The sequence below is a fragment of the Sorex fumeus genome, unplaced genomic scaffold (genome assembly GCF_029834395.1).
Source record: "Sorex fumeus unplaced genomic scaffold, SorFum_2.1 ptg000061l, whole genome shotgun sequence".
Taxonomy (NCBI): domain Eukaryota; kingdom Metazoa; phylum Chordata; class Mammalia; order Eulipotyphla; family Soricidae; genus Sorex; species Sorex fumeus.
In genome coordinates, this window is record NW_026606118.1 from 17949391 (window position 1) to 17965182 (window position 15792).

The window sequence follows — 15792 nt, forward strand, 5'->3', positions numbered from 1 at the left end:
ACGCTGGTGTATTTCTCATTTGGTATTTGTTTGGTTTTAGGAAATTTAAAAACATGGAGGAAACCAAGGTAAACTATGCTCTTTATCTCGAGTAAGGACGAAAGAGAAACAAACAGCTATGGAAAATGAGAGCAAAGGAAATCATAATCAGTCATACATCTTAGTTCAAGGTAAGATACTGATTGCAGATGTATCCTTCTCATCCCTCTCATACCACTGCAGTTTCAGGTGACATTTTTTAAAAGCAGAATTAGCCAAACAAGAGTACCAAGGCTAGAACTCCAATGTCTTCCTTAGATGAAGCTAAGTGTAGACTGATGATAAAAATCTCACGAGGCAACGAATCCCACAATCCCATAAGATGACATGAGGACTTTCAAAATTGGCGATGGCACAAACAGACGCCTTTTCAATAAAACGTTGCAGGTAGCTGCTAGGGAAAAACAGGCAGAGCTGCAAAAAACGCAGGTAAGCTAATTATGAAATCACTACAGAGCAACTGACTCCACATTTCCCTTCAAGCCAAGTAGTCCTAATGTGAAGTTTTAAAATCAAAGGATGCACACAGGCGATGGGGAAGGGAAGCTGGGCAGAATTTCAAACACCAAATATTCTCTGGACACCAAGAAGGTGGGGAATCATGACAATCAGCAAAATCATCTGCAGCACAGGTAGGGGGCAATTTCTTCCCCCTCCTGCCAACAACTGACATCAGGACTTCTAAATATACATTTTTTCTTCTTATATTTATTTATTGAATCACTGTGGGAAAAGTTACTAAGCTTTCAGGTTTAAGTCTCGGTCATACAATGATCAAACACCTTTCCCTTCACCAGTACTTATTTTTCACCACCAAGAACCCCAAAATACCCCACTCTCACCCCTCCCAATGCTTGTGAGGCTGATGATTTCTACTTAACTCTCTCTGCTTTGATTACATTCATTATTTAGACAAAAGATGCACCATTATTGTTTAGAATTCCCCCCTCACCAACAATCAGAACTCCTGAAAAGGCATTGTGAAATACTTTGTTTTCTATAGCTGGTATGAGAATCATATAATGTCATATAATTATGATTATAAACATACATTTCTAGTTGACCTCTGCAAAACCAGTTCTTTGAGCTACCGCTATAGAACCTGGCATACTGTACACTCCAGAGTGAATACTCCAGTGTTTGAAACCGATCGTGGAATGGCAATTATCACACTCTGTTGTAGGTATTTACTTCCATATTTAGTTTCCTCCTAAGCTGATGACTAGGTGGGGCAGGACGTGTTTCCTCTCTGGACAGTCAAGAGAAGTAGAAGAACTTGTAGTCTCAGTCTGCTCAAGGATGTCATAACTAATAAGAGCTCAGGTGTAAGGCTGAAACCACAGACTCATTTCTTGCCATTTGGGGCACTAGAAATTCTGAGACCAGCATGTCAGGAGGGTCATTTTCCAGCAGGGTTCTCTCTTTGTGGTCTGCAAGAAGCCCCCTTCTCCCTGTCTCCTCACGGGGCTCTTGGTTCATGGAAGGGGAAAGAGGAAAAAACTCTCCCAAGCTTTCTGAGGCCGGCACTGTTTCCAGGCCCACGTTCATTCATATCACATCTTCAGATCCTCATTTCAAAGTACAGCTACACTGACATTAGAGTTTAAATGTGAATTATATGAGGGACAAGCAATCAGTTCAGGGCATATACACCAAGGGAACAAAATTGATTAAATGAAGAAATTAGTGGAGTTACAAGTCATGCAAGTTCACAAAAGCAGCCTTAAATAGATTTAATATATAGATTTTGACTCTCCCCCCACCACACACACACAATTACTATTCTTTAAAGTGTACCAATTTAGTGTTAATTTTACATACAAAAACCCACAAAATATTTTTTTTCTGATTATGAGAGTCCGTGGTGGGAAAGAAGGTCATATACTCACGTTTCTTTTGGAATTATAAATGGAGTCATCCTATAATTCAGAAATGGACTTGATATTTCAAGATATTGTTCAGGCTTCTTTATTACAATTTCTAAAAAGACATAGGTAGTGAGATATTCTTTAAAAAAAATTCTTCTATGATTACATGCAGAACACTTGATGCGACTTTTATTTAATTAGCTTATCAAGAAAATTTCAACATAACTTAAGTAGGGCTATACTAGAATTTATGTTTAAAATAGTTTCAAAAATCATACCAATTCTAGATTTCATTAGTCTACTTTAAAGTTGATTTCCAAATTTGACAGAAATAATGGCATCTTAGAACACAACAGGTTATAAAGTTATTGTCCATTGTCATTGCAATTTCAGATACAGGAATAGCTTTCCACCAAATATTTTATTGAGGATGTGTTCTCAGAGTTAAACCAACTTTTTTCAAGATATGAAGAACAAAGAACAGATAATCAACTGAGGCAAATATTAAGGGAATAACATACCATGCAATAAAGCAAATTTTATGAGTAGAAAAGAAAGTTGCTTAGATATGAGTTGGGAATTCTCCAAAGCATCTGAAACTGATAAGAAGTAAAGCTTTCAGTAGATAAGGAACACATCTCATGCACCAGCACAGTTAATCCCAACATTAAACATCAGGAGTGACTGTTTTAATGAAATATTCTGCAACCATGAAGTAATGTCCATTGGAGGGAGGAAATTGGAAGCTAAGACTACTAAATACACAAGACTTTCCTGGGCTTGTTCTGTGGTAATCTCCAAAATAAACGTTTACACTTCCTACTCTAATTTCCTTTTTATATACTAAATCTAACAGAAGAAAGATCATTATATGGCGAACCTGTAGCCAGGATGTAACAAATTTAGAATCCTAAAAATCCTTAGATTTCTCCTGAAGATCATAAAAGAGCCATTACTTACATAGATTCCATAACCACCACCAGAAGCAAAATCAGAAAATATGTGTATGTTCAATTTTTCTCTTCTCATTTCGTTATTCTTAATGTTCCAAGTGAACACATATTTAAAGTATAAATCTATGTATTTAACTTAAATAAAAACTAAAAGTAGAAGTATATTTTCCTTTTCAAGCGATATCAGAGTTTACCTTAGTTTAAGAAAGATAAAAGAGAATCAGAAATAAATCTCTCGGAAGAGAGCAACACAGAGCAACATGCCACAGAGATGCCTTTGGATCTTGCACCAGGCTATCTAATAAACCCGGAAGGGAGTGGGTGAGTCCCCTCACCCTACACACACACATACCAGCCCCAACAGAGTCCTAGCAGCCAAAAACCTCCAGAACTCAATTGCTGCCATGCTCAATGACCGATTTCTACAGGTTTGGATCAGCCTCATCCATGAATGAATCTGCAGAAAAACCCAGGTATTCAGGACTTGTGACTGAAATCTCCGGGTTTGCAGAGTCAGGAATGGGTGAGCTTCCCTCATCTCCCTGTGTTTTCAGTAGTCTGACAGTCACACCCATCAACTGCCTCTGGTACCATTAAAGCTCATTAGTGGGCATGATCCAGAGACTTATGGAAATCACTTGGAAAAGAGAAACACAAAAGCAACACACCATAGAGATGCCTCTGGACCCCAAAGTCACCATCAAGTTAAAAAAAATTAAATTTACCTCAGCTGTATCACCATGTTTAATATTTTAGAATTCTTGGAGTGACACCTCATACTCTATACCCCTGATGTACTCAGACAAGGGCTTAATGGCTTCCGAATGAAATACAAGTGTATGAAGAAGTCAGACACACAGCATTAATATGCAAAGTGAAGCGGCCAGTGTAAACATAAAGTGACAGCAAGTTATCCAGCAATATCTGGCTAAGAAATTAGATGTAGGTGGCTATACCTCAAAACAGATAATCAGTGCAGAGCAAACAGACATATACTGGAGAAGTGATTTAGACCTTTCACAGCAATGGAGAAGTCAATTATGGCTTCAAAGAACAAGCCAACTGACTTTAAATAGGTCAGTGTTTATTTGCCATCCTGAAAAGCCTAGGATCCTTATAATAATTATGTTAAACCTACTCTACTTGCCCCTTATAAGTGAATAAAAATAGCATATCGGTTTATCATATAGTTTATTGAATATCTGAAATCTGCTACTGGGACCTACTTGCCCAGGAAAAAAAAAACTCCTTTCAAACCATTACTACTTATTGACAGTAAATCTGGTAACCCAAGAGGTCTTATGGAGATGATAAAGACATTTATTTTATTTTTATACCTGCTAATATAGCATTCAGTCTTTGGCCCATGGGTTAAGTAATAAGTTTCACTTTGAAGTAATTTTATTGAAGAAATAAATAGGGCAGAAGAAATGTGATGCCATTACATATTATTAGTGTTTTCAGAGATCTCAAAGTAAGTAACAGGTGAATAATCCAAAAAGCTTATAGCTTATTCTCTTCTAGACAATGATATAATAGTTGTCACTGTCACTGTCCTCCTGTTGTTCATCGATTTCCTCGAGCGGACCCAGTAACATCTCCATTGGAGACTTTGTTGTTACTATGTTTGGCATATAGAATACATCATGGGTAGCTTGCCAGGCTCTGCCATGCGGGTGAGATACTAAAAAAACATAATATGAGACTAATACCCAAGAGCAGTAGAAACAAGGGTCAAAAGGGTAGGTCCATGGTTGGAAGCCTGCCTCAAGTGCTAGGGGAAAAGGCGATTGGGATAGAGAAGGGACTACTATGACAAGATAGTTAGAAATTGTCATTCGGAATAAAACTGTGGGCTGAAAGTAGGTAGAGGAACAAACAGGATGGCCTCTCAATACCTGTATTGCAAACCAATATGCCGATAGAGAGAGAGGGAGTGTGTGCGCACATGCACTCGAGCAAGTGCGCACGTGCGAGAGAGAAAGAGAGAGAGAGAGAACGAGAGAGAGAGAGAAGAAACGCACTTGCTATAGAGACAAGTGGGGAAGTGGTGGGAGGGAATCTGGGGACATTGGTGATGGGAAATGTAAACTGGTGGAGGATTGGATAATGGAACATTGTATGACTGAAACCCAACCATAAACAGTTTTGTAACTTTGTATCCCTCAGTTTCATGAAAAAGGAATAAATAAATAAATAAAATCAATCTTTAAGCTTAGGGAAAAAACAGAAAGAGACAAGAGTAGTTCATGGGACCAGACACTTAAAGCATAAGTACAAATTTCACTGGGGATCCACCATTGAAATTAGCTCTAGCTTGTCGATTGTGACTTTGCCTTCATTTTTCATTCAGGACACAGACCCTTGAGCACAGTTGCTAAATGTAAGAACTTGTAGTACATGATGCACTGCTACTAATATAATTGGGGGGGGGGGGCAGAGGAAGAGGCTTTAGAAAAGACAAGAAGAGTGAATGCAAAAGTAAGGAAATAAAGACAAAACACAAAACAAATGATTGCTTTGAATTAGAGCGTTTATCCTTCTTGAAATTACACACACATAAAAATACACACACACACACACATATATGCAGAGCACTCCAGCTACTTCTCATCCTTAATTAAAAAATACAGTGCCAAATCAGCTATGGAAAGGTGATTACATTAATAAACAAATTATGAGTTATTCTTCTTTGCCTTAATTACTTTTATTATTCATTTAAATGTTATTTATTATTAGTAGCAATGCCATTATTAATATTAATTATTGTAGTTTAAGTAATTTGAATAATTATTAACAATTTGTATTAATATAAGTATTAATAAATTCTGGTTGTTAATAAAACAATTGTCAAGATGAATAATATCTTATCCATTTCTTCTTTCACCATCTTACATTGAAACTTAATGGTAAATGAAAACAGGAAGAATAAATATTTGTAGAGAACAATTGAAGAAGAATTATATATGAAATGTGAGGAATCTGGATGTGAACTCCTGAACAGTGAAGATAAGAGGAAGAAGGTACCAGCATCTCTGGCCCAAAATGAACCTAGTTTTGTCTATTTATATCTGCCACTGAGTGCTGATAGACAATAAGAAATAAGAGCTAGTCCAGGACAGAAATTTTTTTTCCTATAGAAGTTTCAAGTAAAACCAAGTTTACTGAGTATGTGTGTAGAATAACATTGTTTTGTCCTTCCTGCATAGCCTCAGGTAGTTTAGGTTTATTGGGTTGCTCCCATCACAGTGCTTTCATTCCTGTGTGTGTTTTTTTTGCTACTTCTTTCTTTGTGCTCTGTTGACTTGTAAATGTTGTTTTTCTCTTCTCCTTAAGTCCTTTGCATAGTTTACTCAGAGAAATGTCCTTATTGTGCAGACTCAAGAAGACAGTATGTGCCATGCTTTTGTAACATGACTCTCAGTGATAGTTTCCTCCTCAGCATCTGTTCTCAGCCTAAATCTCAGCTGCCCTTGCTTCCTAGAACCCCCAAAGACAGGGTCCCTAGGAGGGACTGGATGGAACCAGGGCAAGCGGTAAACTGTGTGCTACCCTGGCATCGAAATGGGCCTGGCCAAAGTGCCCAATGCTTAGCTATAAGTTAAGAGCTTGAACATGGACAAATACTGTCATGATCCAAAAAGTACTAACTAGATTCGGACCCTGCTAGGATTAGGAAAGATTAATCTGGCCTGTGTTCTGTAGTCTGAGTCTGAGGCAAGATGTTCCCAGGAAAACTGCCCTACAAGCCTCAGTGTATCTCTTACTGTGTCCATACAAAAATAACTAGTATTAGGATGTTGATAAAATTATTGGACTGAGGAGAGGAGAAAAACACCTTAAGATGTATTTTGCCTGAGGCTGTCAGGAAGGGCTTTGAAATACCTCTTTGGTGTTGTTTTCTTTCAACCTGGTGGGCCCTCAGGAAGGGCTTTCTTATGTTGATTTTGCTACCGGACTGGGTAGTATAGGCCAAGAGTGCTGGGGAGTTGGAGTGGCAAGAGATCTGAAGAGAGGGAGAGAGCTGGAGAGAGAACAGGGCAGCAAGATGGAGTGCGAAGAGACTAGCAAGGGGGACAGAGGGAGAAGAATGTAGAAGAAAGAGGAGTAGGTACATGATGAGAGAGAGCCCAGGCTGTGAAATGGAGCACAGAGAGATGAGCGGGAGAGACAGGAGGAGATGGGAATGAGGAGAAGTGGAGACTAGAATGGGAAGCTCAGAGAGACTGGGGCAGGCTCATAGAGAGAATGGAATAAACGGCATCTGTACAATCAACAGCTTTGTCCCTCATTTCCTCCATCGTCTGCCCCATGACCTGGGCCACGCCAGCTGGACAACTGGTCCCAGGGGGCCCTCCAGAATCCAGGCGGCTAGGGGGAGAGCCATCACGTCCTCCTCCTGGCTGGCCCTGGAGATATTATATATATATATATGTCCTCTAAGGTACCTTAAGTAGATTTGCATATTAAAAATTCACTCTAGTGACTTGACACATGCTATTTCAGATTTTATTTGTTGCAACCCTCTTTTCCACCACAATAACAACAATTCCATTACCCAGTTCCATCATCCATAACCTTGATGCATCTGGTCAGTATGGAAGTGAACCAAGCTGTTGAGTTTGGGGGAGGAGCAGAATTCATTCCTTAATTAATTAATGGGGTGATCATTGGGATAAAAAAGTAATGTAGACTTTAGATATTATTGTAAGGGACAGGCCCAAAATGGACTACCACCAGAATTAATTTAGCTCAGCTTAATAGGAACCTGCATTGCAAAATCACTTGTTTTTCAAGGAACAGGTCTAGATAAGCTTTTTCAGATCCACTTTATAGGAACCTGCACTGCAAAATAACTGGTTTTTCTGCCCCTGAGCAAGGAATTCAGATACAGGTACTCGAAGGGTGGGGGTCAGACCAGATAACCGGATGTCTCTCATGAGACCCATGTTGCAAGACCCAGGACTGCCTTAAAAACCTGTCAGTTCCTAAGCACTGACGCAAAATGATGATCTTTAAACTATAGGCTAAGAAGTGATGTACCCTTAATTGGATTGGTTAAGAAAGCATATGATGTTACAAATCTATTGGCTATGAAATGCGCGGGCTTTGCTGTAACGGCCAGTGAAGGCCTATATAAGATCCCCTTTGAAGAAGTTCGGGGTCTTGCCTCACCTAACTGACCTGCGTGTCTGTGTAGGCGGCTTGACCCTGGCTAGCCAGTCTTACAATAAACCTTGCTTGCTGTTTGCAGTCTCTGGAATCTCTTTGTCGTTAAAGGGAGATCACGATCTGTGCCCTAACAATTATTGGGTGATTTACTGTGATATACATTGCTCATTACACATGAAACTATTAGACTTAGTTTAAATAATTGTTTTAATTGAATTATTGTGAGATACAGTTATAAAGCCTTCATGATTGAGTTTCAGTCATACAGTGATTGAATGTCCATCCCTCCACCAGTGTGCATTTTCCACCATCAATGTTCCCAGTACGCCTCCTGCCACTTTTAAATAAGTATTTACTAGGAAAAAATTTGTCCAAGAATATGAACCATACCTTGAGCTTCATCTGTTATAACAGTTTCTTTCTTCTGGCGAAAGAGTTTCCAGGCAGGTACTTGAGATGGCTTTGGGGGTGGAATAAGAGGGCAGGATCGAGTTCTAGTCAACAGTACAGGATGACTGTAGGCGTGGGAAAAACCGTATTCTCTAAGCTTCTCAGCAGAACTGGCCTAAATGGTGGAAATAAAGTATAAAAGATTCTTATAAGGTCGCAAGACATGTAAAATAATGGTTGACATTGTAAGAATTCCATTCCTTCTATATATAGTGATTTTTTTAAAAAGGCAGAATAACTACCCATATCTCTGTCTTCCTAGAGAAAGCACCACTCCCAATTGCAAATTTTATTTTCTCTAGGGCCTTTTCTTTACAAAATTACAAAAGAGAACAGGAAGTCACTTTTCAGTTCTGAAAATTCAATATTCTATGGCATTGCATAAAATGCAACACATCAATCACTCTTTTACAGATTTAAGTTCTAACACAGATGCTATATGCGTAGCCTGTGATGGTTAGCTTTAACCGTAGCACATTAAAAAAAAATCTCTACTGCTCAGTGTGGCAGATCAATCAAAACATCCTAGCTTCCCTGTCTATGTTTTCTTCCTCTCCCTTGAAACGCTCACTCCCTCAGAGAAAAGTCCCTAGGATCACACTGACAATGGAAAACAATGAACTCATTCCTGGAAGCCAGGGGCTGTCTTTTCTCTCCCAGGCATATGTCCCCCATATTCAACGTTTCCCCCATATCCAAATCGTGCAGCTCTCCTGAACTCACTGCATTTGGGAACAATTCAGAATAAGATTTAGACAGAACTTTCAGTTGCTGATTAGTGACTGAAAGATGCAGTAAGGAAAAAAATATTCAAGTTATGTGGAAGTTTAAGTCATTTTTACAAAAAGAAAAATTTTATATTCACAAGGTCAAGTTGAAATATTGGAATTAAAATGAAACCATCAGTCTATTAAAGTTAAAATTAATTTTTCCAATATGGTTTTTCTTCCTAGTGATCTTGCATCATTGACTTTAGTAAAAATGACAATACTTGAAACTACAGGTCTATGAAGCAAATTATAAATGAGGCCCCTTAACTCACCTACCAAAATCTACAGGGCAAATTCACCTATCACAAAAGCTAGAGGCAGCCTTGCTCTGTGACTATTTCCCAAAGCTCAATTTGTATTTCAACATGACATAAAATAACAAGGAGTATTCAAGAGACAGCATATTTTTTAGGCAGCGATTAATTAATAATTGTAAAAATCAAGAGTTGTAAGTTAAAGTAAATCAGTGCACTACTGCATTTAGGAACGTCAGTTAGAAGAGCTGAAAATAAGCAAAGCAAAAATAATTTTATTTGATTTCATTTTTAAAATGCCCAATTAAAAAGAGAAAAAAATCTTTCCTCTTTGTATTACTTTTGTGAGAAAATAGTGTTGAAAGGTCCAAAATTGTCTTACAGTGGCTGAAAAAAAACTTCTTTTCATAGAGCTCTAAACTCTAAATTCACAATTTCTACCATTTTTTTCTGGACACTTGAATATCATCCTTTCCATGCAAACGGAAATGTATTAATGTTATTTAGTAAGACAATGCTTCAAACAAAACATTTTATAAGTACATTATATAGAAATTGCACTAAGAATTATCCAAAGTAGAAGTCATGTCCAAAGTAATATTGATAGGTTGAATAATTTCTAGATAGAATGAAAGTTATAAAATTTGGGTCTCCATATTTTCACTTCTATACAGGCAACCAAAGTTGTACTTTACTTAATTTCTCTTCTGAACTTTAGAAAACAAAATGATTTTAGTATTTATGTTAATACTTAGGGCTGGAGCGATAGAACAGCAGGAGGGCATTTGCCTTGTGCACAGTCAACCCGGCTGAGTCGGGTTCGATTCCTCTGCCCCTCTCAGAGAGCCCAACAAGCTATCAAGAGTATCTCGCCTGCATGGCAGAGCCTGGTAAGCTACCCGTGACGTATTCGATATGCCAAACACAGTAACAACAAGTCTCAAAATGTAGACGTTACTGGGTCCACTCGAGCAAATCGATGAACAACGGGAGGACAGACAGCGTTAATACTTAAATGATAATAATTATGTTAATATTTAATTTAGTTAATACCATAATCATGGTATTAAGACCAAGTTTTTGTTTAAATGATCTATAAAATTAGTTGCCTGATTTAAGGTATGCAAGCCAATTTTTCATATTTAATTTTTTCCAACAGACTATACAGTACTTCAAAGTCATGTGAAAAAGTTATATTTTCATGGTGAAAAACTTTCTTATAGGATTTCAATTTTTCTTGGATTGGAATTAGGGACCAAGTGACATGTAGAACATTAAGAATTTTGGTGAAATCTTACAAATAAATCACTCAAGAAATACTGAATAATTCTGATACTTTCAGTCAGACTTTCAGCAAGTCCAAATTCAAAACATTTGAAAGGATGTAAAGTAGGGGCTTTAAGTCAGTTGAAGTCTTTTTAAAAATCTCCAAATCACCTATTCAAGTAAAATTCAACTCATTTGGAATATTCATCCATAAGAGGCTAAGGAAAAAACAGGCCAATTTGTGACAACTCGTTCCTTTACAAAAACTGTTATTTCTTGCATTCTTTATTGGCTAGTTAAATAATTGTTGTCTTTGTTTTACATGCCAGTTAAATAAATATTGTTAAATATTGGCTAGTTAAATAAATATTGTCTATTTTACATGCTAGTTTCACTTTAGCTATAATTTTGACAAGGTAGTCCTTTCTGAAAAATTCCATTAGACTGATTTATTTTCCATAGCTTCACTTATGAAATGTGACACTTAGAGGAAGTGGAGAGATATTACAGCCTTACATTCAGCCAACCTGGTTCAATACGTGGTGCTGCCAGGAATGATCCCTGAGCACAGAACCAAAATTAAGCCCTAAACACAGCAGGTGTAGTCCAGATAGATAGATAGATAGATAGATAGATAGATAGATAGATAGATAGATAAAATATGGCATTCCCATTACAGTCTGATATTTATCAGGTAAACTTGTTCATCCTAACAGCTAATATGAAAAAAAATAATCATAAGCAAAGACTGGGTGTTCATGATGCTCTTGTCAGTGTTATCCTTGAAGTCTATCTCTTAATTGATTTAGACACTGGGAGGTTCTTCAAGGGATCAGCTTCTTTAAACCATTTCTACGTATTATCTAGTCTTAACAAGAGGATAAAGATGGGAGAGGGCTAGAAATACACTTAAATTTAGCCATCACAATGCTTATTAACTTTGGAATTATAGCATAAGACCTTTTGCTACCTCTATATTGATAATTTTACCTATTACCCACCTCCATTTTAAGAAGGCTATTTCAGAAAGAAAAAAGCTTTCTATCTTCAAAAGAAGGAGAAGAGGAGGAATGGTAGAAGCAGAAAAACTAAGTCCTTTGAGTAAATCTTCTCGAAGTAAATATAATACAGAGTAAAATGTAATAATCATCAAATTTGATTTTTATGTTTCAATCAAATTCCATTGTTTTTAGTACTCAGATGTTTATAATTAACCAAATAAACATTTATAAATAAGTACTTTATTGCCCCATCTGACCTTCCTATATACTAATGTAGTGGTTTTGGAACACATGAAATTCAGGGAATAATGTTCCCCATGGGGTGATTTATTTAATAAGCTCCAAATGCAATAGTAACACTGTCCTCCAATTGTTCATTGATTTGCTCGAGCAGGCACCAAAACGTCTCCATTGTGAGACTTGTTATTACTGTTTTTGGCATATCGAATAGGCCACAGGGAGCTTGCCAGGCTCTGCTGCGTGGGCAGGATACTTTTGTAGCTTGCCAGGCTCTCAAAGAGAGACGGAAGAATCAAATCTGGATAGGCCACGTGCAAGGCAAATGCCCTACCCGCTGTGCTATCACTCCAGCCCAATGCAATAGTATATTTGTCTAAATAGATTGAAGAGTAATCTTGCATGCAACACTTTTTTCAGTGAAAGAGATAAATAACTGACTATTAGCACAGAGGGTAGGATGTTTGCCTTGCATGCAGCCAACCTGGGTTCAATTCCTCAGTCCCTCTTGGAGATCCTGGCAAGCTACTGAGAGTATTCTGACACACGGCAGAGCCTGGCAAGCTCCTCGAGGCGTAATTGATATGACAAAAACAGTAACAACAAGTCTCACAATGGAGACGTTACTGGTGCCTGCTGGAGCAAATCAAACAGTGGAAGGACAGTGCTACAATGTATGTCCAAGAACAAAAGATAAAAGATTTGGAAAATTATTTTTCACCCCAGAGAAGCCCACATTCTCTCTTGAAGATGCATTATTCACCTCTGTTTTTTCCACTCTGAAGAAGCCCATGTCCTCACTTGAACATTTTTTCCTCTCTTTTCTCCCCTTACATTTTTCTAAGTAAATTTCTCAACAAAAACTATTTTATTTAAAAATATTTTTGGAAGCCCATGGGTATACATAGAAAATAAACAATTATATGCCAAAATGTTAGCAGTGCCTAGGTATAGAAGCTATCAATATTTTAGTTTTATTCCCTTTACCTATCAGTTGTACGTTTCTGTAAGTTATGACATCTATCAGAAAAAAAAATTAATTAACTTTTTTTGTCTCTTTTATTTTAAGATATAAAGAGATTGTAGCAGCTCTGGATGTTTACCAGCTCTGGATGTGAGTTACTTTAAATTTTTGTTGTTGAGATAATCTCTAGAAATATTATCCAGGAAGAGAATTATCATCGAATTAAAGTCTCACAATAAGTAATATTGCATTTCCTGTCTAAAGTGCTTACCATATTCTCTAGTGCAAAGATCTTCTTTTCAAACAAGTAGAGCGGTGTGTAGGTAGCATATACCGCCATATCAGGAGACTGTGATAATGCAGAACCTATAATGCCAAACATAAATTGTATCACTGAGGTTCTACTTCCTGAGTTCCTATCAGTCAGTAGGTCCTCCCAGATAGTCCAAATTTATGAATAAACTTATCTTTGCTAATTAAAAAAAAGATAAATAACTTTTTTTAAATGTATCCTGTAAATGATAAGAATCAAATATGTACTTATACTGACTTATTAGTTTGCCTTCATAGTTGTTCATTTAATTACTTAAAAAAAAACATTCCATCACTGTAGAAATGTAACTATGCAAAATTTCTAGCTATCAGTCAGCAGAATTTAGGATGATCTATGAGTGATCGTGTTAATTTGAAAATTAATAATAATAATTTGAAAATTAATAATAATAATCGGAATAATTTGAAAATTGAGACACTATTAACTTTCACAGAAGTTTTTCAATTTAAGGAAGTCCCGGAGACTGTAATTTCAAGAAGAAAGAGTGAACAAATGGACCTTCCACAAAGAAGAAAAACATAACTTAGTTTGAAATACTTCATCTTTGTAGATTTTGCTTTAAAGCATCAGTTATTTGTTTATGTCTCTTTGCATTCCTAAATTACCACATTTGACTCAGTCTGCTTTTGATATTTTGTGATCCTGGCAAAAATAGTGTTAGGCAATTAATTTTCCTCTTGCATTTATTTTTAAAACTTTCATTCTATTCCTTTAAAAACTCATACATGTAAATTGAAATGTACTAGACAATGCTTATTAGAAAATATCTTTATAACCATAAAATATATGACCATATATTCTTTAAAAAATTGCCCTGGAATGGATTAAGTTTATTACAAACATATATAGACTTTATACATCAAAAATTTTAACTTTGTATATTTTCATTGCGTGAGGCATGAACCCAGTTTTACTCCATGGCCTCAAGTCTGAACTACATTCTGAATTTTGAGATTGAATTAGACTATGAATATTTCTCTCTCAGTCTTGCTTTCACTCTTGCTTTCACAGTCACTCTCTCCCAATCGGTGCTCAGGAAGTCCTAGGACTCTACCAGCAATTGATTCTCAGACAACCAGGCTGTCAGTTCAGAGCAAGGACCAGAGAATAAGATGCTCTTGCAGTCCTGCAGTACTAGGGACGCCATAGGCACTCTGGCGGTACTCAGGACCCTCCAAACTGTATCTGGTGATGCTTCAGGGGTCATGTGGTGTCTGGAATTGAACCTGGAAGATCCTACTTCAGCCCCATAAGCTGTAAACTTTGCAGAAATGGAACTATTGCTCATTTAGCTCTCACAAAGGAACCCAGTAAAGATTTAGTGATTTTCAAAAAAAGATTGTAAGTCATTAGTTACTTGGGGAATACTATGCCAACCCTTTAAAAAAATCACTTAAAGCCATGATACAGGAGATAATTTTTAGTGAAGAATAAAAGATAGAATTAGTGACACGTTGTGGCTCTTTTTTCCTCTGGAGGAACCTGTGTTCTCTCGTGAACACAGCTCTCTTTCTCTCCTTTCACATTTCTCTAAAGTAAATTCCTTTAAATATATATGCTTAAATATATATGCTTCAGTAAAAAAAGAAAAGATAAAATAAATTAGTAACAAATTTCTTTAACAAGTTCTGTCAAGAAAAAGCCACAATTATCATTAGGTCCTCACAAAAATCATAATAAAGCATTAAGAAATCAAGTAAATAAGCCAGATAAAGCAGAATGTTAGAGGTAAATGGAGCTGTTTCAATCATTATATTAAATATTAATATTAATATTAATATTAATATTAAATATTATGTATATATTTCAATTACGATGTATATTATCTATAAATAATTTATATATAGTTTATAAAGTAGAAGATGTATACTAATATATATTATATGCTATAAAATAATATATATTTATAAATAGAATTATATGTTTATATAATCACATAATACATTCTATAATATAAGAACTACAATATATGACATATTTCTATACTAGCAGGCAATGAAGTTTCTTGGTGTGCCTTCCTTAGCATAAACACTACTCTTGTAATTTTTCATGTTCTCCACCAGTTTACTGAAAAGCTAGAATAGTTACTCTCGAAGACTGATTGCTTAAATTCTGAAACAGACTGTAGAGAGTGGTGGCCTTCGGATGAGGTTCTTGAGCCATGGATTGACCATTTGTATTTTTCCTTTTCCTTTTCTCCGTCTTTACTCCTCTTTTTCCCAATGTCTTTTGGCTCTGCTTTCTCTATTGTATTAAAAAAAATACAATCTTTTAACTACAAAAATCTCAGACTCTACTTCGTATTTAGTCATTGTGTTGAAACATAGGCTGAAAAAGTACAATTTAGATGTAAAATCACAACTACAAACTTCTCAAGACAGTACTCACCTCTAATTAGAAACTGCCAGAGTAAACTGAACATTGTTATTTTAGGTACATAAGTCAAGAAAACTACAACATTAAGCACAGAATCAGATAATTAAA

General features: G+C 36.4%; 1 protein-coding gene across 1 annotated transcript in view; it reads right to left on the reverse strand.

Moving 5' to 3' along the window:
- Positions 1–15792, reverse strand: part of ADGB (androglobin) — a 224289-nt gene that overhangs the window by 121301 nt on the left and 87196 nt on the right. The window contains exons 9-12 of the mRNA XM_056126354.1: positions 15418–15552; positions 13246–13340; positions 8423–8597; positions 1929–2019 (exon numbers count right to left, since the gene is read on the reverse strand). Coding sequence (XP_055982329.1) covers positions 1929–2019; positions 8423–8597; positions 13246–13340; positions 15418–15552 — 496 coding nt within the window. The remainder of the gene's footprint in view (positions 1–1928; positions 2020–8422; positions 8598–13245; positions 13341–15417; positions 15553–15792) is intronic.